At 49.1% G+C, this 27,104-nt stretch overlaps 1 protein-coding gene across 1 annotated transcript in view; it reads right to left on the reverse strand.

Annotated features, from left to right (window-relative positions):
* Positions 1–27,104, reverse strand: part of ASTN2 (astrotactin 2) — a 595,119-nt gene that overhangs the window by 354,403 nt on the left and 213,612 nt on the right. The window contains 1 exon segment of the mRNA XM_077835839.1: positions 16,156–16,302. Coding sequence (XP_077691965.1) covers positions 16,156–16,302 — 147 coding nt within the window.

Consider the following 27,104-nt stretch of genomic DNA (forward strand, 5'->3'; position numbering starts at 1 on the left):
AAGGGACAGTTTGTTAGTCGGGTGTAATCAGGACTCCAAGCACTTCGGCATAGCTGGAGAGGGTGAGAGGAGAAGAGGACAGACACATCAGACAAGATCCCAAATGGTATGCACAGAGCGTGGGTAGAGCATCATCATATGACCATGCAGTTGCTCTTCCCACTTCCCTCTTGGCCCAGTTGTGCTATTTGCAGAAAGCAAACTCTTGCCAATCTCATGCGTAGTGAATTAGATGCAATTGTGCTGAGCAACCTCCTCTGTGACACTCTAGAGTTACCGTCCCCTGGTTTTCCAGAGCTATTCCTGCCAGAAACGGATGATTGATCTCTTGCTCCGTCTTCTTGATCCTCAGCCACTCCCCAAATCACACAGAGCCCTGATGCAGGAATATTCACACCAAGGGTCTTCTGGGGGCTAAGGAATGGAAGGAGCCGTAGATGTCACTCCCCTCTTTCATTGGTTATTTGGCCCTTTCCACCCCTGTTTTTCTCCCTTTTGCCCTGCTTGCTGGAGGGAACTATCTGCCCCAATGTCAGTACATTCATTTTATCAGGGGATGCGGGAGCTCAGGGTGGAGGATTATGGCTCAGATCTACAAACAGGGTGTTGGGGCTTCATTGCATCGCATCAGCCCAATCCTGTGCCCTCTCATAGCTTGGTGCACCCCCAGAGCTGCTTTCCACCACCAGAACCAGGCTGGTCCACGGCCCCAAAGCAGCAGCAGAAGCTCAGTGAACAGCCTGAGAGCCACAGCAGAGCACAGAGGAGTACTGAGAGCCCCCCGCCCCCAAATCTGAACCTGCCATTCAGCTCACATCTTTATGAATTCACCCTGAAGAGGAAGAGGGGTCCAGCTTACATGACATCAGCCCAGGACTCAGAAAACCTGGATTCACCACCCGGCTCTGCCAGACTTCCTGCCCCTGGACAAATGGATTGATTTGTTCCCCAGCTCCTGATCTGTAAAAGGGGGTGAACACTTCCCCATCTCAGAGGGTGGTGTTTCTGAGGCCCACAGATCCTAGGGAGATAGGGCCATATACGTTCATAGACAGTAGCAGCAGAACGCACCACCAGGTTGCTCTTGGCTCAAGAGGCATGAACCTACCCCATATGCTAATTCCTCTGAAGAGGAGCTTTGTGGAGTTCGAAAACTCGTCTCTTTCACCAACAGAAGTTGGTCCAATCAAAAATGTTCCCTCACCCACCTTGTTTTTCTCACTTCCCCGTATGAGCAGTCTTCTCTCTCCTGAAACTCCCTTCCTCCAGAGGTCAGTGATTGAGAAGTAAATCCCTGCCAAAACCCTTTTCTTAAGAAATCTGATGTTTCTTTATTTGTGAAATGTATTCTTCCCGCCCCCACACACACCCCACCCCCCAGCTTGTGGGAATATGCATCTTCTAATTAGCCAAATAGATTTTCAGTTCAGCCCAATCATTTCCTTATCTAACATCTGAAGCCCAGCATCACTAGGGGGATTTCACAGACGCAGAGGTCCTCATTAACTCTGATCTTCAATTACATTGATTAGAAGACTGCATCTGTAATAGTGCTGCATAGATCAGAGGTGAGCCAAGGAACCCTGGCCATTACACGTAGCATTTTGTGAAGTAACAGGTAGAAGCTACTAAAAGCAGGGCATGGAGGCCACTGGGAGAAGACACCTTCAGAGAAGAATGGTGGAAACAAATGTACTTTGTGGACTATAAGAGAGGCCTGGAACTAATTTATTTCATTCCTTTAGAATTCCAGGTCTCAATATAACCTTTAAAATAGAGGGCAAAGAATGCACTAGATTTTTTGAGGATTCAGAGCCTTCCAAAGTGACTCCCCAGAGTGGGAGCCTCTCCAGAAACTGGGTTTATCCCTTTGCAGCATGGAAGACTCACAAGAATTAATAAAGGATTCAGTCTTTAATTTCTGAAAACAGTGTGTGAGGTTTTCGTCTCCTGTCTCCCATTAGCACCAATGGAAGCCAAGCGATTAAGAAACCCCATCAGGACAAGAATCAGCGCACATGCATCCGTTGGAAAATTAGAAGTTAACTGCCATGTAAATGAGGATTGTCAAGGCCTAGTGAGAAAGAAACCTCTCAATCACCTTCCTCCTGCCGCACCAACCGAAGATTTATAAAGCAGGAGTCTCAATGCAGGTGCTTAAATGAGTGGCCTGGGAAAAGCCCATGAGAAACAAGTGCTGAGCTCGCAGCAGTTCCAGCTGATTTCAATGGGAGCTGCCAAGAGGTTAGTAGCTAGGAAAAGCTGGCCACTTATTTAGGTGCCTATATTTGCATATTGGACATTTATACAATATACAGATACACACTTTATATATTCATATATGCAATATGTATATTAAAAAAATCTTGCTCCTTATTTTCATTTTATTTAAGCTGGTGGGAAGGGCGGCTTTGGGACCCACACGGGGATATTTCATGAGTGCACCTGTAGGGACAATTCCCCCTGCCCTAAAGGACTGAGCAACGACATGGACCAGCACATTACACTTTCACCAAAGCTCTCTACCCGGATTTAAAATGCAGCCAACCCCAAATTAATAGAAACACAATGAATAGGCAATAAACTAAGAGCAACAAACTAACCAAGAAGCAAAACAACAAGACTATTCAAAGGTATAGAAGCATAGAGACATGTCTTGGGGGATGGTGGATGGGGAGCAGGTTGAAAGTGGAGCTAGGTATCCAATACCCATAGGATTTCAGGCTCCTTTGAAAAACCCAGCTGGAAACTGTGTGTTTGCTGTTGAGAGGCAAGTAAAAAAGATAAAAGAAGTTTATGCAAGCACTATACACAACAACACGCGAACATGCCACTAATGGGGGACACCGATAGCCCTGTGGACTTTCAGAATTCAGGCCAATGTCCATGTAAACTGGGGGATCAATTCTCTCAAACAACACAAGAACTTTTCACAAACCCACACGCTCATACGAATATTTATTTATCTGTCCATTCACGGACCAGCTCATGCACAAGATAGTGCAGTGACTAGGAGTCCTGTCCATTTATGTGTGTCCCAATTCCCCCAGCTCAGATTTTCAGACAGGCTCACAGGTATCCTCATCACCTTCACACTTAGTCACCCTCCTGCAAAAAGTATGTATGTGTTGCCCACTGACCCACATGTATTGGGCAAGGTGCTTTTGGTTTCTGTTGCAGGAGTTCTCACCCCCACACCTGCTGTTCCCTGCCCAGAAGCTAATTCTGACCCCAACCCAACAGTTCAGTCCCCCCTTCCCTCCTGCAGCTCTTCACTCCCCCTCTCCCAGGCCTGCGGCTAGTGGCTGTAGCAGGGACCCCCTCTCCCTTCTAGCAGGAACTGGGGGGCAGCTCCAGGGGCTCTTTACCTCCCTGCCTATTCCAAGGCCAGGTATGGCAGGGAGGGAGAGCAGAGGAGACACCTTGTCCCATTGCTCACAGGATGGGAGGGAAAAGAAGAAAGAAAGTTGCTGAGTTGCTGGGCCCTTTCTGCTCCCTTCTCCTTCTGTGAGGCTGGCTTAAGGTTGTCGGCTGCAGGGGGACAGAGCTCTTCCTACAGCAGCTCTGGCTGGATGCTTCGCCTCAGGAGATGGGCAAGAAAGTTGGAGTTTCTTGTGTCATCACCAGTCTAGGCTCCAGCCCTGGCTGAAATCCCGTCACTTATGAAAAATCCGGAGTGCTGACAACACTGAACTCTAAAGAACAGTGAGATACCATAGTCAGGCATCCCTATAGTCCCAGCTTTCAAGGGAGTGTCCTGCTTGACCTCCAAATCTAGCTGTCCCAGTTAAAGCAGAACATTCCCCACATTGAGGGACACCCACAGCCAGGAAGACAGGGGGCAATTTACTCTGGATCCCCCACACTGAGAGGCATTGTGACTCGGCACACAGGGTCACAGCACAACTCAGGTTCGGTCTGGCCACCCCTCCATCTACAGTGGGGTGGCTGGGCCAAATTTGAATGGCCCTGCAACCCTGTGCACTAGGTTGCAACGCCCATCAAATCTGGCCCGTCTGCGCCTCTGTCTCCGTTGACAAAGGGGCAGATGGGCCAAACCAAAGTGGTGCTGCATCTCATATTAGCCGCATGAAATGTACGGAGGTATTCATAGTCTAGAGCTGAAACTTTGGGCCCACGAAGTCAATTTCAGAACTCCCATTCTCGACAATTGTGCCAGGATTTCACCTCAAGCATCTCAGCCATTGGCACCAAAATGATCAAGGTATTTCCCAGTGCTAACCAGCTGCAGTCCAAGAGACGCCAAACATCACTAGTGTGCAGGAAGAAAGGGTCTTTTATTCCAGAGCAACTCAACATTATTCAATAGAATTCACACAGCAGGTAGAACGCTAGGCCTCAGGACCAGACTGTCATCAATGCTATGGCATCCGATTGCATAAGGAAGGACAAAACAAAAATGCAACAGTTCTGAAGCTGTCTGCACAGAGTCCCAATAAATCAAGTAGTGACTGACGCAGCCCGGCTCCACCGGCTGTGAGAAATGGAATGAAAGAGAGGCAGAGGCAAAGAAAGAGCATGGCTGGCACAGAGCATTTCAACACAAAGCTATGTATGTCTTTTGGCCTCAAACGTAGCTGTTTCCCAGAACTACAAGGTCCACAAAGACTTGAGGCTATTGTTTTGTTTGGGTTTCCACCCCCCTCTCTCAAATGCTGATCAAAGTCAAGCCAGCTAAGGCAGCTTCAAAAGTTCATGTGTCTCGTCCCGAGGTCTCCTTCAAAGTTCAACAAGACTGTTTAAGCTTGACAAAAGAGGCTTGAAGTTTTGACATTTCAAAAATTATTTTCCAGAACAAAATAGGATAAAACAGCTCAGAACACAGATATCTAACAAGGGAACAGAACAAAGCACCCAAAAGGCAGCTAGAAAGGGTTGGCTTTTTTAACTCTCTCGCTCTCTCTCTCTTTTTTTTTTTAAGAGACGGATTATTTTTTACTTCCATTTAAGAATTTTATTTTTCCCCATTTTGTCTCTTTTAGCCCATTGCTACGTCTTGGCGAGCCAAACTCCCTTTGATCTAAAATTAGCATTTCTTTCCTGACTGCTGTGGCTGGTCATACTAAACCCCTTTCTTAATGCTTCTGCCCTTATGGGGAAGTCCCAATAGAATTAGATCCCTGCTATGGCATTCTAAAGGATGGTTAAAACAAAGAAACAGAGGCAAAAATTATAGAAGAGATCATATCCTCTGTTCAATTCTATAGTAATTTATTATTGTAGCGCCTAGAAACCCCAGTCATGGAGCAGGACCCCAGCGTGCTAGGTGCTGTACAAACACATGGGTACTTGGAATAACCCTTTTACATTTCTACAGAAAACTATTCTTTTCATTTCTATTAAACAGGAATGGGCTTCTCCCACTAGGACAACACGAGCCACTCTCCACTGACTGGCCCCCTCCCATCCCTATACATATAACATTTTAAAAATACATTTTGCTTCTCAAATTCATCACAGAGAAGCAGCCAACGGACTCCATCCATGTGATCCAAAATACACTGATCTAGGAGAGAAAACTGAGGAGTGGGAGGGGAAATCTGTCCACAGATTTCCCTACATACCAGCAAATCTGATCTCCGCTATGGGAGAGTGGGACACTTCACTCCATGACTTCCCTGCATGTCTCTGGAATGGGGGTGGGGGATGTCTCCCTTCCTCCTTGAGAGTGTCCACCTGCTCTCTGGGGGAGAAAGAGGAATGAAATCCTCAGATTCACTCGAGCTCTGGGGGTTTGATTGTGTAGAACACACACATTAATTGTAGAAATGGACCCAAATGGAATCCCCGAGCTGAATGGTGTGAGCAGCACCCCCTGTGATTCCACGGGGAACACGGCTGTGGGGGGCAGGAGAGAACTGGACCAGCATTTGGGAGGGAGGGGTTTGGAACCCAGATCCAAATCACTGACTGTAGTTTGCTCCTGTTTCCATAAAGGGCCAAGGCTCAGATCTAAACGTGCCCAAACTCAGTGGAAATTCAGATCCTGGGACTCAGGCAGATCTGGACTCGGCGGCTCGAGGCTGTTACTAATGATCACATTTTGCACGCCAGCCAAAGCCGAAGCCACTGAAGAGTCTCCACAAGTTTTAAATTAGTGATTAAAACCCTGTATATTTCTACAGCTGACACCAGAACCATCTCTCCTGCGGGAGGGACTTAGTTTGATTTTTAATTGTTAAAGCTCTCTTTATGGACAATTATCTGTGCCATTAGCAGTGCATCTCTGAATTTTGCTGGAGATTCATCTGTTCTTGACATTTTCTATGGAGCGCTTTGCAATGGCAGTTTCCCAAATGAACCCCCGTGGCCTGGTTATAACTACGCCCCCCATGCTGTGCTCCACTGGATGGTGTCAGTCTTGCCCAACGAGGGGCCATCTGTTTGGGGAAGAACAGCGTACAACATCCTCCATCCCAGCATGCTGCTGCTGCTGCCAGCTCCTCCATTCAAACTCTGCATGGAAGCAGGCAGCCAAGAACACCCAACTGGAGAGTCCGTCCTTAGGCGAACGCGCCACGTCAGCTGCCCTGGGGAAACCTGCATGGATGAAGATTCCAGAGCTGGGCTCAAGGTGGCATAATTCCGCTGAGTGCGGAGGAGTCTGTCTCAGAGGCACATTCCCCTCTGGAATTGAGGAAACTGAGGCAGATGCAGCCGTTCCACCCCCTCTCTCCAGGACCCAGAGGGTTTGGCTAGTCCCGATCTCAGGCCCGTCCAGAGCGGGCCAGGCTGCTGCCCATTGCATTCTCGTTAGCGTCCCCCTTGGGTTGAAGGACAACAGCAAATCCTCCAAAAGGCTGCATGTTTCCAGGTAAGGCTTCTGCTCTTCCCGGCATTCCACCTCAATCCAGACCTTTAAATTGGCTTGTATCTCCCTCCCCCGCCCCGCCCCCCCCGCAACTCTCCTGCCACCCGATGACATAAGAAAGCAAAGCTATTAATCATTATTATTATTACCATCAGCAGCAGCATCTTAGGTTGATAATTTGGCCCCTCTGAACACAGTGGAGGCTGAAAATGAAATCAGATTGTCAAAGGAAAGCTTCCACTGAATTCTCAGAGCCTCCAAACTCTCACGGCACAGCCTTGGGCCATTGTCCAATCACATTCTCTGGAAACTGGACAATAGTTCAGAGAAATCCAGCCTCACTCTCATTGTTCCGCAATGTTTATGAAGGCCAGGCGATGATAAAGGCTCAAACAAGATACATCTGCATGTCAATGGAAGAGATTCTGCTGCTAGGCACAACGAGCAAACATCCTCCTTGCTGTACAGCACCAGAAACAGCAGAGCAAGTGAAACATGCCAACTCGAGATGCTATGGGAGAAGGAAAAGAAAATGTACTCTCTGTACTCATCAGGAGAGCAGAATTAGATATCCAGGATATTTCTTGCTGAAGGATTTTTTAAAAATGCCAAGTTTTCCATACGTCCCAGCAAAAACTGGGAAAGTTTTGTTCCACATTTTGTAAACCACCACCCCCTCTCCCCCCATGTCAATCAGCTGCAGAAATTAACCACAGGCTGGCTGCACGCATGTATTCCACAAGGGCCTCCCCCACCTATCACCCACTGGACATGCTGCGGTGCTACCTTTCTTCCTCTCTCCCAGTTAAGGTTCCCAATAAGCTCCCCTTTGCCCCAGGATGGCAAAGCCCTTCTGTGCACCTTGCCTACTCTGTTTTCCCCCACTCTGAAATGGAAACTGACATAAGCGACGTTGAAGATACCCCCTTAAAGAGGTCCCAGCTGATCGGATTCCCAGCCTGCAGTCCTGGCACATATATCCCCACACCCTGGTGCCTTGAAGGGGATTTGAGGACAGGCGTCACCTCAATTTCAAGCTCCTCCTTGCTCAGAAAATAGAGCAAAGGAGAGAGCGAGAGGTGCTCACCTGCCCTCCCAAACTAAGCTGGCAACCTGGGCTTCCTGGCTGGGTGGCCTGTGCCTGTTGCAGGCAGCCCTGTCTCTCGCTTGCGGGAAGCAAGCCACCTTTTGGAGGGAGGGAGGGGAAGGGAGGCAAGCAAAGAGAGAACATCTCGGGATCAGAAGCCTGTCAAAGGAACGATAAAAACATGATGTACTTCAGTCTGCGGAATCTATTAGCTCGTCATACAAAAAGTGTTTGTGCTGGAAAACAGCCTTTGATCTGGGCTGATGTAGCCCGCGAACTGTTGTTAATATTTAGAATGAGCATCCAGCTGTTTGCCAACAGTTTCCTACAAGCCGAGGGTATAGGAGCAAGGCTATGCATTATTGGGGAAACCATGATGACTTGATGATTCAGAGCCCGCGCGCACCCCACAAAGCCACAGAAATGCAATGGCATTCAAGACAAGCAGCCCTCAGATATGGTCTCTTGAAGAGAAAGATGTATTGCCTCGGTCAATCAGACTGAACAGTGTCCCTAGAAGGGGAAAACACTGCTTACTGTGAAGTGTTTGTACAGGGCTTCCATGATTAAATGCAACAGCATGATTGCATATTCAGGTACTACCAAAGGGAAAGCCTGGTTCAAAGTCCACTGAGTCCATCTGTTGATTTCAATGGGATTTGAATACGGTTCTAAGCAGGGTCCCAGGTGACAAGCAAACAGGAATAGGATTCCCTCTTGCAGTTTGCAGTGGTGAGACAGCTACATGAAGGGTCAAATCTTGCTCTCTGTTTCACTGGTGCAAATCTGGAGTTCCTCTGTGGGAGTCAGTAGGTTAATTCCAGATTTATCCCAGTGTCCCCGAAAGTAGAATGTAGCCACAATGCCAGCGGAAATGCAGCCAGTTCCCCAGATTGAGAGTCTAACGTTTGATGTTAATGTCATATGCAAACGCATGTGCGGGGCATGCTGGGCACACAAGACTGAAATGTCTGAGGAAACAAACGAATGCCTGGTCACCTCGGAGAGTGGCTGAAGAGTGAGCGAAAGCAAACAATTTAAAGCAACAAATTTAATTAAAAACAAAATGAGAAGTGGTTGCAGGCCCAACGTTGCTGCCCGAGGAGCTTAGTCAACCTTCAGGGGAAGTCAGTGAAAGCCGCTAATAGCTGCACGCCATTCCACAAGCATAGAGGAGATGATCATGTGGGAAGGAGATAAATCATTTTCAGATGAAACAATTAGAGATCAGCTGCATGGCAATCATGGAATGGCATTCATCGGGGCAGGGGAAGTTACATCTTATTTAAGATCCTGCTGCCCTTGTAAGGGGGCAATCCGAGGGGTTGGCTTGGACCTGGAAAACCTCATGGGTTTTCAGCCTGTTTCCCCCTCCACACAATTGGGACAGCGAGATTGACCACTCCAGCTAACAGCAACTGGATTGAAGGGCTGCTGATTTGGCCCTGATTTCAGGCACCAGCGTAGCTGCCCCAGTGCAGATGGGAAAAGCTGCCAGGAGAGGAATCTGCCCCCCCACCCCCCCAGCCCCCTTGAAACTAGGGTAAAAGTGCCTCACAGTGCAAATCGCTGCTTATAGGGGTTCAGCCCGTCTGCTCCAGAGGTTGCACGGGAACCAGCTACACCGGGGGGTTGAAATTGGGGTAAATCTTCAAGGGGGGCAAGGCCTAAATGTTTGAGTGGGAGGGAGTTCCACAGGACGGGGGAGGGGGCGCGGGGGGTTGGCTCACTGCCCTGGCTGGCCCAACCAAGTCCAAGTCCACTGACTTTGAAGGGCTGGAGCAAGGACTATCTTTTCTCGAGGTTTGCTGGAGAGTGGACGGGATGGAGAGGGGAAGGAGCAGGGGGAGCTTCTTTGAAAAACGCTACAATCCACTCTGGCACATGTGCTTTGAGTTCCACAATGGGGCATCGTTTATAAACCAAAGACCCCCTCCAGACTGAACATCGCTGCCGCCTCATGCTCCAGAGAGTCTCCCCAAGCTCCCGCACTAGCATAGCCAGATGTAAACACATGCCCCAGCCGTACACAGGTTGTGAGAACGGGGAGGGGGGGAGTTAATGGATACCCCATTTCAAACTGTTCTGCAGCAAGGACACACCCGAGGCTAAGTCCTCCGGGTCTCTTTCTCCAGCCGTGATTTCTCTACAGGCAGCTCTTGTCACTTGTATCTCTACATTTTAAACGATTCCTTACATGAAAGACCCATTGTGAGTGCTTAACTGAGGAGTGGCGAACATATTCTTAGGGGATTTTGACAATTCAACCAAGGAGCTCTTTCTATTTTTTTTTTTTTTGTTCCCTTCTTTCTTGCTGCTGATAAATGGTACTTTAAGTAACACTTAAAGGTTGAAATCCTCACAAAAGCTACTCTGTATGAGTCTATAATTGTGATCCTGCTCTGAAATTAGAATGACGTCTTCCACTCACCATGGGGTGACATGGTGGTAGGATCTCGGAGTTTCTGACTGTGTCAGCTTGAAATTTGGGAGCAAGTTGTCCCAGGCTGAGGGGTTGGGGAGGGAGAGTAAGAGGGAGGAGGGAAACGCCCAGAAGTTCCCCTCGTGGAACGGCACCCAAGTATTTGGGGCTTGCCCACTAGTGAAATGAAGGAGGGGATTCCCCACCAGCACTCATGGATTCCCCTGAAAACAATAATGCAGATCCCAGGAGATTCACAAGAGGACAGTGAATCTGGGACACCACCCCACGGTAACATGACTCCACTGGAGAGGTACTGACAGGACGTCCCCCACTGGCAGCTGCCCCTAGACCCCCTCCTTGAAAGTGGGTTGCACAGCACTGGGAAGAATCTCACCAACGGTCATAGCAGCTTAAGCGCATGAGAGGTGGGTGGGGGTTTTGCAGAAAACAACCCGAAACAAAACAAGTTGCCTGCCTGGCTTAGGCTGGGGGTTGGGGTGGAGTAGTACCTTCCTTCTGGGTGCCCTGCTTCTAAGCCCAAGATCCACTCTGGCAGGCTACCCGGGGAGGGGGAGGGATGTGCCACAGAGGCAGCTGTGCAGTGCAGAAGGAAACAGACTCACACACAGGCCATCTCCCCTTGCCCCTTCCCACGATGACTATGTCAATGTAATTACCTGTGCTCTACCATTCCCCTGCATTCTGGCAAGTTGTAATGGAGCCAACTCCCACCTCTATAATGCGGGGCGCGTCTGACGAAACCCCACAAAACATGGGGATTTAAATGTAAAAGGTCTATTACAAATATTTTTAAAAAGCAGAGGGAATCAATAGAGCAGCAAATCGCCTGCGCCAAGGACCCTCCAACCTCTCCGACAAGAGTAGGTACTGGGGGGGGGGGTGGACGTTAGCTTGCAACCAGCTTCTATTTATTTGGCTGTCCCATAACATTGAGACAAAGCAGCGATACAAAACCTGAGGCTCATTGTTCTGAGAGGAGGAGAAAACAAACAAACAAATGAAAGAAAGAAAATGAACGGAGAGAGAGAGAAAAAGAGCAATAGAGACGGTTTGGTTATTAAAGCCACCTGGTGCAATAGACTCTCCTCTGCCCCCTTTTGCTTGCATTCGACATCTGTTTCCATTCCTGTATTCATCCGTCTCTGGACCTCTGCAGCTCCAATTCGCTCAGCTGCCTGATGATGCAGCTTGCTCTGGGGGTGGCTTCTCCCTGAGGCCCAGTAGCCCACACTGCTTGGCTTTTATCAAGCTGGCTTTGGAATGCGGCACATCTGAGCAAGCTCCCATTTATCTGCTACAAAAGGACTGGGTTTGTTTGTTTTTCCAGGCTCTCCCTTTGACAGCGTTTCTTGTAGAGCTGAGGATGCTGGTAACAGTGGCTCCACTCTGAGATTTGCCGCGGCCACCGGCATCTATTAAGAAACCGTGCCTCAAAGGGGATCTTTGAGGCCAGTCTAGCCTCACACCTGGGACTGTGTTGAACAAGTGCACCAGCCCTCCCCTTCCTCAGAGGCTGGCTCATCACTCCGCAAACACCAGAGCGTGCTGCTGACAGAGCCTCGAGTATTTATGTTCACGGCAATGTCTGAAAGACGTTGAGCACACGCTTATGGCTCACACAATACTCTGCTTTAACACTGATCAAAGCTCCAAAGGCTTGTCTAACCTGGGGAAGCTTGAAGGGGTGTCATTACATCCATGTAGCTCCAGGGGCACACACCCCTGATGAAGACGCTGCACCGGTGCAAAACTGGGCTTGAGAACCCTGTGTGCAACTAGCGTAGAGCCTGGCAGTAGGATTGGGATTCTGTGGGTCCCGCCAGACCCACTGGCGTAATAGCCGGAGTGGGACAGGAGCGGGATTGCAAACAGTCCTGGGCAGAGCTCTGTGGTGCAGCTCATCCCAGTAAAAAACCAGGGTCAAGTCACTTATGTAAGCCCGATCTTTTACCAGGGCAGGACATCTACATGGTGATTTGCACCCACTTGTGCTCAAACAACCCAGAATAGACAAGGTCTAACTCTGACAATGAGCCACTAGCTCCATCTTCCTTCTGGTCCCCAAGACAATTCCCTTCTGTTCCGCCCAATTCATCCCATGCAGAGCAGGAGAGAGGAAATTTGCCTCTCCTCCCTCCTGCCCCCTCTCTTTTCTACATACATTAAGGGCTGCTGTCCAAACAGAAGAATTAGCCTCCGGTTTTGAACTCGGCTATTCCCTTTGCCGAAGAGTGAAATTAGCAACGATCTGTGCTGGGGAGAAACCAAGCCAAGAACACTTCCCTGGGTGTCATTAAAATTTCCCACCCCAGCTCAATGCTGTGATCTCCTTAAATGTTTTATAATATTTTGCTGCCAGCCTGGCACTACCTGGGGATTTGTTGTTATTTAAAGGAAAGAATGGCTCTAAGCAATTCTCCGTTCCAAGACAGGGCCTCAGAGTGCCGGTGCATCTCATGATGAGATTTCAGGAAAACAGATCTTTGCTGCAAATTGTCTCTGTTGCTCCCAGTTCCATCTGGAGCCCTTGACCCCATTTCCCATTACAAAAGAAAAAAAAAGTTTTCACAGTTTATAATGATATTTTACAGTTTCGTTGCCAAATCTCATTTCCCTTCTCCTGCAAACCTTTTCACCACTCCTCTCACCACTTTCTCTTTAGAAAAGTCATTAAGGCAGGATGGGAGATCAGCCTTTTTCCCCCAGTTCCAGAGAGATTAATCTGTTTTATTGGTATTTCATTGTCATCTCTGCTTGAATGTTCTGGGTATTTGCATAATTTGCAGTACCACCCTCTTCCTGGAGACAGGAATATAACCGGCTCCATTTTCACTTTAATGCTATGGAGTCACCACCTTATATTTCATCATAGTTTTCGAGGGTGCAGTGTCATCAGATGGTTCGAATTATGGACCAGGAGTCTGGGCTCCTGGGTTCTAGCCACACCACCGTGTTGTTCTGTGACCTTCAGCAAGTCACCTTAGCTCTCCCTGCTTCAATGTAGCTGACTGTGCGTTAGGAATAGCACTCGTTTCCTTCCATGACTATTGGGTGTCTTGACTAGCATTTGGCTACTATGCATTCATGCAGAGCCTAACACAGCAGGGCCCAGAACCTGACTGCTGGTTCCAAGCGCTACCAGAACAAACAGTAAATAACAATGTATGAATACGCTACGTTCCTTGGATGCAAGTGGATAGAGAAGGAGCAGCAGCCTCTTTTATCAGGGCAACGGTTGCTTGTTTTCTTTCCTAGTCACCGATTACTCATCAGCTATGTTCTATGGAAACGCCACTCACTCCAGTCTAAGGTCTAAGCGCTCTTTTTATTTATTTGAAGGCTGAGGAGAAGTATCTTGTTTCGTTTTGACATCCATTTCACACACACGCCCTCTCCCTGTTCTCAACCCTGAATTTTTCCAACTTCAGCCTACAGCTGCAAAATGGAAACACACTCAGCATTGCTGGTAAGGGCTCAAAGGTTTGCTTTTTATAGGCTATCCAGCATGTGCTGAGGCAGGATTTTCAAAGCCTAGCATATAAGTAGCACCCTCAAGACTTACATCTGATGTTGCAAAACAGGTAACTGCCCACCTCCATATCATACTGCACCGAGGCCTGCTTGGGTCTAATTTTAAAGCCTGACCCAAACCCGACTAGCCCACAGCTGGCCTGACCCAAGCCTGAGAGTGCCAAGTCATTTTCAGACCCAGTCCGAATCTTGCACTTGCTGCTCTACCTGGGTCAGCACCCCGTCGCTGTTTCATGCTTGGGACGTGGCCAGGGGAGGCTTCCTGTTCTCCATGCCCACAATCTGTCTCCAGGCTGCGGGCCCCGCTCCTGCTGGGCAATGCCCCCTGGCTGCTGCATGCGTGCTATGAGTGAGAGGCGCTACGGCTCCTCGGCGCATTCGCGATGCAGTTCAGCGAGGCAGTGGCAGCCGGCGGCAGTGGGGCACGCAGCTGCCCCTCTGCCAAGCCCCCGGGCCGGAGATGGTGAGCAGAGACAACCCAGCCCAAGCGTGTTAGGTTATTTTCAGGCCCAAATTGAACCTAACACAGGCCCCACTGGGTTCAGGTCTAGTTCCGCAGGCACATTAATCCGGCCAGTGCACGTAGTGCTCATGTGCGCAAGCACCGTTTTGGGGTGCACCAGAGATCAGTGCAAATTTTGTGGGTACCAACCTTGGAAAATGTCATCATAAACACCAGGGTTGGGATGCGTGGACCATTTGTGGTTCTGTGCAGGATTAAATGGCTGTGAATTCATTTTGAGGCCAGAGGGGGACCATTATGAGCATCTAGTCTGAACCCTGCGCAACGTGGACCAGACCATTTCACCCACTGAGGCGGACGTGCCATAAATTCCATCTCACCGCAGTTGGCCCCTTCAAGGGTCACTTCCTTTGCTGCTTCATAAGCCTTTGTCCTCCCCACCAATGCTAGCACCTCCCCAGTCTCCGGCGAACAGCCCCGGACTGGATCAGAACCGGACGCCCAGTAGTGCAGTATGGGTGCAAGCTAAGAATGACTGCAGCCCCCTAAGCAGCATCGAATTCTTTTGGACAAAAGACCACCCTCAGCCTGTCCCAGGCGGTAAGGAGAGCGCAGGAGCTAAAGAATTGGAACCGACTGAATAATGGGTCCCGTCTTCAAAATTTTGCCCTCATGTTACTGAAAAGTTACACTGGACGCTCACTGCACATTATATGGAAAAGGTCAGTGAAACAACAAACACAAGGAGGCAAGCTGGCGAAAGCAATAAATAGTGACAGTTGCCTTTGTCTAATTCTTCAGAGCCTCTCACTCTTCACTCCAACACTGGCAATTTCACATTCTCCGGAGCGGCGAGGGCCAGAGACAAACAGCTTCATTCTGACAGGAGGGAGAGCATCCATGCAGCTTCCCAGGGTTCGCCGGTGAAGCCCAGTGCTTCACTTCAGAGCAAGCAGGGATTTCAGTCGGACAGAGTTATAAAACAGAGGTGGGGGGAAGATTTCTGCCTCCCCCTCGTGCCAACAGCTTTGCATGCTTGGGTTTTAGTTCCATGGGGCTGGCATCTCTCTGTCTGAATTGGCTCTGTATGCAGAACCAGGGAAGTTTCCCTTGAGGTACAAATATAATGCACTCGGCAGCTCTCCTGTTGGGGAGGGGGAGGAATCTCAGAGGAAAGCTGAGCCGCTCTGATGCCAACAATACAAATGCAACATAAAAGGACTAGTCTCCCTCCCACACAACCAAACCCATAAATCACTCCATACTCACCGCGTCTTCCTCACAACCTCCCCGCCCCCTTTTCAAGTGAGAGTGAATGCGGTGCTGCTGAGGACTTGCCAGATTGTCAAACCCCCGAGAATGAAGCCTTCTCTTTATGCAAAAAAATAAGTATGCACAGACAGAGCCTGATGCAGCAGTGAGCCTCAACCCCGTCCTAGAGAGCTCTCTCCCTGGACGTAGAGAGGGGAAAGAACTCTCCATGGCAAAAGTCCTTTTCCTCTCCCCGCTGGGGATGTCAAACATTGTTTTAGGGTTAGTGTGTGGGGTGCTGGGGAAAGGGGGGAGTTAGTGTCCTATAACAGATTGTCCCCAGGTGTTTTTCTAGGCCGTCCCAGCGCTGAGGAATAAAGTGAAGGGTGGAAAGTCCCCTGAAGGGTGGTTTGAGAAAGGGGAGTTCTAGGAGGCACTTGGGAACGTCACAAAGCAAAGGACTCTACTGACTAGATTGAACTGGGAAGCTCCAGGGCCCCAGGATGCCAAGTCCTTACACAGAGGTGTCGCTCTCGGGATCTTACCGTCTGCAATGAAGTGCTCGGGCACATGAAGCGTGACCTTCACTGTCAAAGGGCAGGACAGCTGGGTACCACACACCATGGCCAGGATGCAGGAGCTGACTGCAATTAGCATCAGGGCTGTCTTGTTCACCGGACTCTTCAGAGAGCCTGCAACGCAAACAGACACGCATATATACACAGAGGCCAAAGTGAAGTAATAGCGTCTCGAGCTAAAGGGGAAAGACGTGGATCCAATTTGCATCTAACCCATCATGAGCAGCACAAAAGAACAAGAGCAATTCGATCTAACTCTTTAGGGCCCTACCCCATCTCTGTTTCTGGATACCCATCCTCACCATAGTGTCTGAGCACCTCACACTAACTGCAGGATTTTATCCTCACAGCAATCTTGTCAGGTCGAGAAGCATTGTCCCCATTTTACAGATGGGGAAACCAAGGGGCGGGGCAGATTAAGTGACTTACTCAGACGATATGGGAAATCTGTGGCTGAGCCAGAGATTAAACCCAGGGCTCCCCCGTCCCACTCCAATGCCCTGTCCACTCAACAACTCACCTGCCTCAGTTTCCCCATCTCTCACTTGAGGATAACACCTACCTGCCTGCCTGCCACGGTGGTTGTGATGCTAAACTCATCAGTAACTGTAAGAAGGCCATGCTAGGGGAAACGTTTTACTAGAAAAATGTTTCAGTTAATTATGTCTCGTGCTGAAAGGCATTGCAGTTAAGAGCAAGCGATGTTTGAAGACAAATTAGTTCTGTCATGTTAAAGCTTGAAGAACGTAGAATCACAGGGTTAGAATGGGGCGCAAGGATTGTCTTGCCTAGCGCCCTGCTGAGACGCAGGGTTTGTTGTGTCTAAACCATCCAACATTTAGGGGATGTCTGCCTGGCACATTAAGCCCAGGCTCTGACTCAGGTTTTAGCCACTCCCACACACAGATCAGTCTGACTCAGGTCAGCCGACACTCAGGACGAGCGTCCTAGGACCCTGCTGAGGAGGTGGATCAAAGCCCAAGTCCCACTGTAGCTCGAATCCAAGCCCTGACCTGTTGCAGTGCGGATGCAGCGTTTAAGCTGCAGACCTGAGTCAGAAGGTCTGTGTAGTGGAGTATGGCCCTGGCAGCATGGCTGTGAGACCCGGGTCCAGCAATTGTAAATTTAGGTTTATAATGCTGGGTGGATGCTTTAGCACAAGATGACCCGTGCCTGCTGACAGTGCGGGGGCACAACCCTGGAACAGCTTGAGTCATTCCCCTCTCCCGGCAGCCCTCCCCCTTCTGGAAAGCAGCCTCCTCACCCCTCTGGGAAAGCAGCTACCCCTCCGTGCAGTTCCCAACTCCTCCTCTGCCTCTCCCTGCAGAGTTAAAGCAGCGGCACCTCTGAGCAGCTCCCAGCTCTTCCTGTACCCCTGCCTCTGCCGCTCCCTGCCCAGCACAGCTCACCGGCTCAGCTGCTCTGAAGGGAGGGGGCCCTGATGCACCGCTTGACCCCACATGCCCTCCCCCACATGTCACCTCTGTTGGAAACCCTGAGTCCACAAACCCAGGTCTCACAGAGCTGGGTTTACAATGTCGTGTAGACATATCCTCAATGACTTCAGTCTGAAGCTTTTCCATCCTGTTATTTCTGGTGTTGGTTGCGTTTTGTTAAGATTAGTCAGTCCTTGGATCAATCCCTGTTAAGGCCCAATCTTTCAGAAGTGGCTAGCAATTCTGGGTGCTCCAATTTTTAGGTGACCCAACCTCAGCCGCCCTAAAGGGGCCTTAATTTCAGAGAGTAGGTGCTCTGGGCTTTTTGAAAATTTGACTCCTTTAAAGTCCTTTAAGTTGGGAATGTGCAAACTGAGGGCCCCCCAAAAAGATCACTCCTCATTTTTTAAAATGTAGACCTAAAATTTCATTACTTCAACGACCAAATCGATTTTCTTCAAACTTGGCTTGTTTTGCAGATCTTGCTGAGTCTTAAAAATATCAAGCCAAGTCTCAAGGCTGTGTGCAATGTGTTATCATTAACTACACCTCGTGTCATACGTTGGTACAATATTATATATTGCACTAATTAACAAGTGATACCTAGATGCTAATTATTAATATTCCTATACTTACAAACATCTAACAGTTAATTCAGTGAGCAAGAAAACAATCTGTGCAGAGCAAACCAGAGCCAGTGGATTTTACAAGAGGAGTTTTATTTTGTCAGTCACAGATGTTTACTGTTTCTCTCAAAACCCAGCTCACAAAGGGACTCCCTGCAAGTGCTAGCTAAAATATTTTCTGACAGTAGGAAGGCAGACTCCAGTTCAGGCCAACGCCATGCTGAAGGATCCCAATCCTACCCTGACACCAGAGCGATATGTGGGTCACACTGAGCCCTCCCTCCATCTCTGTGGGCCATCTGTCTAACACCACGGATCACAGAACATTGGCACCTCAGTAATAATTCAGGAGCGGTGGTGCCTTTGAGGCGGAAGAGAGAGCCCAGATCTGCAGCTGCCAGGATTAACGCTCTGTCTCATCTCAGAATATGGCACAAAGCTCGGTGCGAGCAAGGTTGGTTTGATTTGGGTGTTTTTAGTGAAAGGGATAAAGTGAAAAAAGAACTCAGCTGGCTGCAGCTCTGGACAGACTGGGCCGAGGACAGAACCGGCTGTGAAATCCTACAGCATAACACACTGCTAAGGAGCCCAAGCCAGGCCAATGGCCCATTAGCTTTCTGGCAGAAGAGGCCAACTTGCTAGCTCTATACAATGAAAGGGAATTGAATCAGTGAATGAGATGGAGAACCACTGTGGGACAGTGGATTACCTCATGGGACACAAAACTATGTACCAATGGCTCCTTTTGGGCCCAGGGTGGTAGTGACCAAATGTCATTACTATCTGCCAGCTGCTTGGCAGTCTATGCTGAATGGAGTCTGTGGTCTCCATCTGCTGCCCAAAGAGGAACCATCACAACTGGCACCCATGCTGGCCCTCTCCAGAGAGGCCAAAGATTGTGTGCTCCACTGCGGAGAAATCACCCTCTCACCGACAGCAGCCCCAAGATACATTAGTGGGGCAGGCTGGAGAAGCTCGAGTTGCTGCTGTTCGGGATGCATCTGCTCTCGGTCAGAGGACTTCGCTCTCCCATTAACAGATTGCACAAGCACTAAAATGGACTTAAGGCAACCTTGCGTTTAGCAATTCTGGGATGTTTGGGAAGCAGCCCTGTAGCATTTTGGAACCTTTTTTCAGGAATATAAAGACACTTAAGCGAGACCACTGATCTCCAATTAACTGCAGCCTCTGTGACAGTCTGACACAGATCACTGAATTCCCAGCAGAGCTGACTCTATCTCTGTTCAGAATTCGGGGAAAACTATTTATTTATTTCTGGAACTTGGTCTCCTTTCTGACCCCCACCTCCACACATGCACAAATCACATCAGCAAAGTGAGACCTAAAATGCATTTGTTTGAAAACAACGGGAAATACATCCACTAAGATACTCCAGTGCTCTTTACCTCATAATTTGATCGATTCTGCTTTTAGAAATATTGGTGTCAGAACAGAGAATCTCATTTAAGTTGGATTCAGAGCACGAGCCAGCCTTGAAGCTAATGGGAATATATGCACCAAAAATGCAGTTTTTTGCAGCGCGCTGGGGGTTTGCAAACAGGGTAAAAGTTTGGGTCTCAGAAAGGCATTCAGCACTGAATTAGAGGTGCTGATCTGCTGGACAGCTCCCTGTGACAGAGGCGAGGAGAGTACAGAACAGGGATATTTACACGACACATTTCACATTCCACGTGTCCCCAAAGAGCCGTACAAGCACCTTCCCCATTCCCAAAATATACCCACCACCTAAACTTCTAGCTCTGCCACCGACCTGCTGTGTGATCTTGGGCAAGTCACTTCACTTCTCTGGGCCCATCTTCCCTGTCTTGTTTATTTAGATTGCAAGCTCGCCAAGGCACAGACTTCTCAGACCAAGCCTGGCTGGGGCCACTCAGTGCTTTTATAACGGAAATATATCGGTGAGACTGGAAACATTACGAGTCACAATAGACTAGAGAGCGCATAGCAAATGTGTATTATTTAGCCCTTATAAAGCCCCTCTCAGCCCAGGATCTCAAAGTGCTTTATAAACATTAACCCGCAAATCCCAGGGAGATAGGGAAGTACTACTCTGCTTTTACAATTCACCTGAGTCGCAGATACGGCGGCTTGCCAAAGGTCACGCTGTGAGTCAGTGGAAGAGCTGGGAGCAGAAAGCAGGGACCCTGACTCCCAATCTCCTACCCTTCCTACGTGTACCACGACTCTTGATGCTCCACCATTCACTCCCGAACTCTTTTTTTTAAAGAAAGCGGCACATGAACCAAAAAAGCAACTGCTGCGCCAGACCCAATGACCTCCTCTTCCTGCGGAAGAGCGAAACGTTTGAAATAGCCAAAGGCCTGAGCAGCTGAGCTCCCGGCAGATGGGGCTGAATGTCGGAGGGAAGGAACAATGTGCTGCCATTCTCATTTCACTGGCCCTCCTCCCACGTCTCCACCCCTGCTCCATTGCCCTGCTCATTTTCATCTTGTGTATCTAATTACTGACATCCCGAACAGTAAACACCATCGCCCAAGGGTGGCAAGCAGGGGTCTCTGTTCAACCGATCCGCAACAACGGGGCTTATGTTTGAGCTGAAATTAGATTTCCGATTCAGCTCTTTATTGCTCGAGGCCAGTCTGCTGCCAGGTTCTAAGGAACGCTAACCGAATACACAGCTCGTTCCCTCGCTCATTAAACAGAGGGGCATTTCTCTCGTTTTCCATCCCATCGCCTGCTCTTCAGACCACTAACGCTTCAGCAGAAGCTCTTCTGGGCTGCGTTTAAACACCCATCTGGAGATAAACAGTTTAGTGCCAGATCTCTGAAAAACCCAGGGAAATGGACGTGTTACGACCTGTGTCTAACTAAACGCACCTCTAGGGGTTAGCCAGAGGCAGTTGGGTTTGTTTGAGAGGCACAAAACAAAACAAAAATCCAACCCCACCCTTGCCCCAGGGGTGTCCAAACTCCCAGGTATTGCAATAACCATCAGCAATCATTGAATTGTCTTAGGTGACTTAGGCTGGAGACCCAAGCTTTGCTGCTCTCAATTTATCCCCCCACACCCCTTCCCACAAGCCTGGGACTACCACCAAGATGTTCGCACAGCAGTTTGCCAATCCCAAACCCATCTAAAGGCTGGCCCCAGGTTTATGCTCTACAGGCGGGGAGGGGGCAGGGAATGGAAGCTCTAGATGGAATGAGGCTGCGAGTTGGGCAGCAGGAGGCCCAAGGGGGTGAGGGGAGAGAGGCGCGGGTCGGCCTCCTTCCCAGGCAGCAGCACACAGCTCCTGCCAGCTGAGAGCTCCATCGGACCTTTGTCGGCTGACCCATTGCCCCAGTGGCAGAGCGGAGAAGGACCTGTGATTTGGAGTCATTATCCCCGTTCTGCTCTCACCTTATTCGAGATTATATAAATATATCACCTTCTCCATAGAGCAGCATTACCCACCCCCACTCACTCCCATGCACCTGGCTGGGGGTGCGGGGCAGAATCAGCTCTCCTTTCCTTCCTCTTGCATGCATGGTTTGGGGGCAGGGTGAATTGGGCAAACAGCCTCTCTTCTCTTCACAGCAGCCAAAGGCACAATCTGAGCAGGGGGACAAGGAGGGGTCTTACTCCTTCTCTGGCTAAGTAAAGGCCTGAGTAGGGAAGACAGACACTCCCGGGGTAGACTCCTTGCAGCAGGTGAAGGAGGAGAGGGGCGATGCTGCTGAGTATTGAGGCATATGAAGGTGGAGGAGCAATGCTGGGGTAGCAGAAGGGATGTCGTACTCTCTAGGGTTCTCCACCCTCGGCCTTCCACCCACACTTTTGCAGTCACCCAGCCTTATAAATAATAAGCAAGCTGCCCAAAAAATAAATCCCTCCTTTCCTCCACCCCAAGGCAGGGCAGTACGAGAGGCCAAAATGGTTGGCTTCAGTATTCACAGCCAGTGTTCATGCCAAGTCAGGAGCCCCAGTGGAGAACCTGCCGCTGACAGAGAGCATCTGTCACAGATAGGAGGATGGTAGGGCCCCAAACCAAGGCAGTAGGGTGTGGTGGAAGGAGTATGAGGAATGAGACTGGAAGCCATGAACTTCTGGACTTCAATCCTCCTTCCACCAATGACTTTGGGCTTGTCAAGAGGCAAGTTAGCACCTGGCAGGCTGGGGTATAAATCTACGGCATACCAGCACATCACTCACTAACTGTCCACGCGGACCCTGCTGCTACGCACTAAGAGTTCCCTAGAGCGGTTTGAGCTACTGCTCTTTGAAACAGGAGTAGGTCAACACGCAAGAGGGAACTTTTAATGTGCGGCAGCAGCATCCACACAGACAGTTCAAGGCACGCTACACTCCAGCTTGTCGCGCACTAACTGGTCATGTAGACAAGCTCTTAGGTAGCCTTGGGCAAGTGACTTCAACTCGCTGTGACTTAGTTTCCCAGTCTATAAGAGGTTGGATAACACTCCTTCATAGGGTTCGTGTCTGACACAGGCCCAGCTCTGTGGAGTCCTCCAGTGGTGTTATCTGCCCGAGCGGCTGGGTTAGAGTGCAGAAACCACAGATTTGCTTTCCTTGTTGCCTTTGAAGTCTCCGCTCTAAGGGTTCGTGAACACAGTCTGTTTGCATGCAGTCTGCTTGGCTTGAAAGTAAGAAGTCATCGGTGATCCCCAGCTGAGGATGAAGGAGGAGGAACAGTCAAGGAATTATGATGTGACTGGAATAACAGAGACTCTGTGGGATAACTCACATGACTGGAGTACTGTCATGGATGGATATAAACTGTTCAGGAAGGACAGGCAGGGCAGAAAAGGTGGGGGAGTTGCACTGTACGTAAGGGAGCAGCATGACTGCTCAGAGCTCAAGTATGAAACTGCAGAAAAACCTGAGTGTCTCTGGATTAAGTTTAGAAGTGTGAGCAACAAGGGTGATGTCATGGTGGGAGTCTGCTATAGACCACCGGACCAGGGGGATGAAGTCGACGAGGCTTTCTTCCGGCAACTCATGGAAGTTACTAGATCGCAGGCCCTGGTTCTCATGGGAGATTTCAAGCACCCTGATATCTGCTGGGAGAGCAATACAGCGGTGCACAGACAATCCAAGAAGTTTTTGGAAAGGGTAGGGGACAATTTTCCTGGTGCAAGTGCTGGAGGAACCAACTAGGGGCAGAGCTCTTCTTGACCTGCTGCTCACAAACAGAGAAGAATTAGTAGCGGAAGCTAAAGTGGATGGGAACCTGGGAGGCAGTGACCATGAGACGGTTGAGTTCAGGATCCTGACACAGGGAAGAAAGGAGAGCAGCAGAATACGGACCCTGGACTTCAGAAAAGCAGACTTTGACTCCCTCAGGAAACTGATGGGCAGGATCCCCTGGGGAAATAACATGAGGGGGAAAGGAGTCCAGGAGAGCTGGCTGTATTTTAAAGAATCCTTATTGGGGTTACAGGGACAAACCATCCCGATGTGTAGAAAGAATAGTAAATATGGCAGGCGACCACCTTGGCTTAACAGTGAAATCCTTGCTGATCTTGAACACAAAAAAGAAGCTTACAAGAAGTGGAAGATTGGACAAATGACCAGGGTGGAGTATAAAAATATTGCTCGGGGATGCAGGAGTGAAATCAGGAAGGCCAAATCACACCTGGAGTTACAGCTAGCAGGAGATGTTAAGAGTAACAAGAAGAGTTTCTTCAGGTATGTTAGCAACAAGAAGAAAGTCAAGGAAAGTGTGGGCCCCTTGCTGAATGAGTGAGGCAACCTAGTGACAGAGGATGTGGAAAAAGCTAATGTACTCAATGCTTTTTTTGCCTCTGTTTTCACGAACAAGGTCAGTTCCCAGACTACTGCACTGGGCAGCACAGCATGGGGAGGAGGTGACCAGCCCTCTGTGGAGAAAGAAGTGGTTTGGGACTATTTAGAAAAGCTGGACGAGCACAAGTCCATGAGGCCGGATGCGCTGCATCCAAGAGTGTTAAAGGAGTTGGCGGATGTGATTGCAGAGCCATTGGCCATTATCTTTGAAAACTCATGGCGATCGGGGGAAGTCCCGGACGACTGGAAAAAGGCTAATGTAGTGCCCATTTTTAAAAAAGGGAAGGAGGAGGATTCTGGGAACTACAGGCCAGTCAGCCTCACCTCAGTCCCCGGAAAAATCATGGAGCAGGTCCTCACGGAATCAATTCTGAAGCACTTAGAGGAGAGGAAAGTGATCAGGAACAGTCACCATGGATTCACCAAGGGCAAGTCATGCCTGACTAATCTAATTGCCTTATATGATGAGATAACTGGCTCTGTGGATGAGGGGAAAGCGGTGGACGTGTTGTTCCTTGACTTTAGCAAAGCTTTTGACACGCTCTCCCACAGTATTCTTGTCAGCAAGTTAAAGAAGTATGGGCTGGATGAATGGACTATACGGTGGATAGAAAATTGGCTATATTGTCGGGCTCAATGCGTAATGATCAATGGCTCCCTGTCTAGTTGGCAGCCAGTATCAAGTGGAGTGCCCCAAGGGTCGGTCCTGGGGCCGGTTTTGTTCAATATCTTCATTAATGATCTGGAGGATGGTGTGGATTGCTCCCTCAGCAAGTTTGCAGATGAGACTAAACTGGGAGGAGAGGTAGATACGCTGGAGGGTAGGGATAGGATACAGAGGGCCCTAGACAAATTAGAGGATTGGGCCAAAAGAAATCTGATGAGGTCCAACAAGGACAAGTGCAGAGTCCTGCAATTAGGACGGAAGAACCCCATGCACTGCTACAGACTAGGGACCGAATGGCTCGGCAGCAGTTCTGCAGAAAAGGACCTAGGGGTTACAGTGGACGAGAAGCTGGATATGAGTCAACAGTGTGCCCTTGTTGCCAAGAAGGCCAATGGCATTTTGGGATGTATATGTAGGGGCATTGCCAGCAGATCGAGGGACGTGATCATTCCCCTCTATTCAACACTGGTGAGGCCTCATCTGGAGTACTGTGTCCAGTTTTGGGCCCCACACTACAAGAAGGATGTGCAAAAATTGGAAAACGTCCAGCGGAGGGCAACAAAAATGATGAGGGGACTGGAACACATGAGTTATGAGGAGAGGCTGAGGGAACTGGGATTGTTTAGTCTGCGGAAGAGAAGAATGAGGGGGGTTTTGATAGCTGCTTTCAACTATCTGAAAGGGGGTTCCAAAGAGGATGGATCTAGACTGTTCTCAGTGGTAGCTGATGACAGAACAAGGAGTAATGGTCTCAAGTTGCAGTGGGGGAGGTTTAGGTTGGATATGAGGAAAAACTTTTTCACTAGGAGGGTGGTGAAACACTGGAATGGGTTACCTAGGGAGGTGGTGGAATCTCCTTCCTTAGATATTTTTAAGGTCAGGCTTGACAAAGCCCTGGCTGGGATGATTTAGTTGGGGATTGGTCCTGCTTTGAGCCAGGGGTTGGACTAGATGACCTCCTAAGGTCCCGTCCAACCCTAATATTCTATGATTCTATGAGGAGAAACCAGGAAATGAAGAGATAAGGAAGGGAACGCAAGAGACGGGTTGAGGAGGAAAAGGACTTCTCCTGAATTGGAGAAGAAATTGGGGCCCTCCTCTCCCACCCCACACTCCCCAACTTGTGAGCAAGGAGAAGACAGAGGAATGTGAAAATTAAAAGCAAACCAATCAGTTCTAGGGCAGAACTGCATCAGAGTTTCTTCCTGCTACCGATCCAATTAACCACTGCTTAATTAGACTGGAATGCAAAAGAAATTCCAAAATAAAACCTCTCCTTGGAAGTCTCTGATCCTGACACCAAGCGCCAATTAGACTGGCTCTGGTCTGCCTGAGAATACCCAAGACCCCTCTGCAGAGAGTTTGGAAGCAGCCTGCAAAGGGCCTGAATATTTTGCACCTACTGCAAGAGGAAGATAAATTCAAAGCCACCCCCTGCAAACAAACACTCCACATGCAGCCCTGTGTCTCATCTAAAATATCATTTACTTGTGCTGCCAATTACTCCTCCTTCCACTGCCTCCTCCCCAGCCCCAATATCTGGCACATAAAGGGCAGAAAACTCGGATCTGGCACTGCGGCACTGCTGAAATTAAAAAGGAACATACAGAACACGTATGGATTTTAAGCAACACTAAAATCCTGCTTGCTTGGCAATATGATGTTTCTAAATCAGGCTCAAATACATGCTTGGGAGATTAGTCTATAAAAAATAAACTTTAATGACTCCATCTTTCTCAGCACACAGCCCATAGCATTGGCCATATGTGGGTGTTAAACACCAAGTACTCTTCAATCCTTTCCCCCCCAAGATATAATAGTTTCATACATAATGTTTCAAGACTGCTTGGATATTAAAACATATTTCTACCTCCCAGGAAAGACGGGGATGTAGAAATCAACCTCCTGAACTCCTTAGCACTGAACTCCAAATTCTACAGCGCGCACACCAGTGGGAGGCGTGCAAAGGCACCCGCGAATCAGAAAGCAGCATTTTTAACCCGGAGAGGGTGTGTTTCAGCTTGAATTTTGGCAGCACAAAAATGCAGCCACCTCTGGGGTGGAGGGCAGAGAGTCACCAGCCACCTGATTATAACCTTGACGCAACCGACATGGCGGAATGACCCTGATATGGTATCCTGCCCCCACCCACAGCACACCTCAGACAGCTTTCCTTGCAGATCTAGGAGGGCTACCTACAAAGCACTCAGCTGTCCTGTGCATGTGAAGTAAGTTCACTGCCTCTAATTATCTCCCTTTATGTTCCAGTGGAGGCTCGTTAATACAGTACAACAGCGTTTCCCGATGCTCTCACACACAGAAACATCTCAAGGTGTTTTACAAGCAGGAGATCATGTTAAATCAATTCAAATACCAATTAAAGATTAACAGCGATGTTGGAA

The sequence above is a fragment of the Eretmochelys imbricata genome, chromosome 16 (genome assembly GCF_965152235.1).
Source record: "Eretmochelys imbricata isolate rEreImb1 chromosome 16, rEreImb1.hap1, whole genome shotgun sequence".
Lineage (NCBI taxonomy): Eukaryota > Metazoa > Chordata > Testudines > Cheloniidae > Eretmochelys > Eretmochelys imbricata.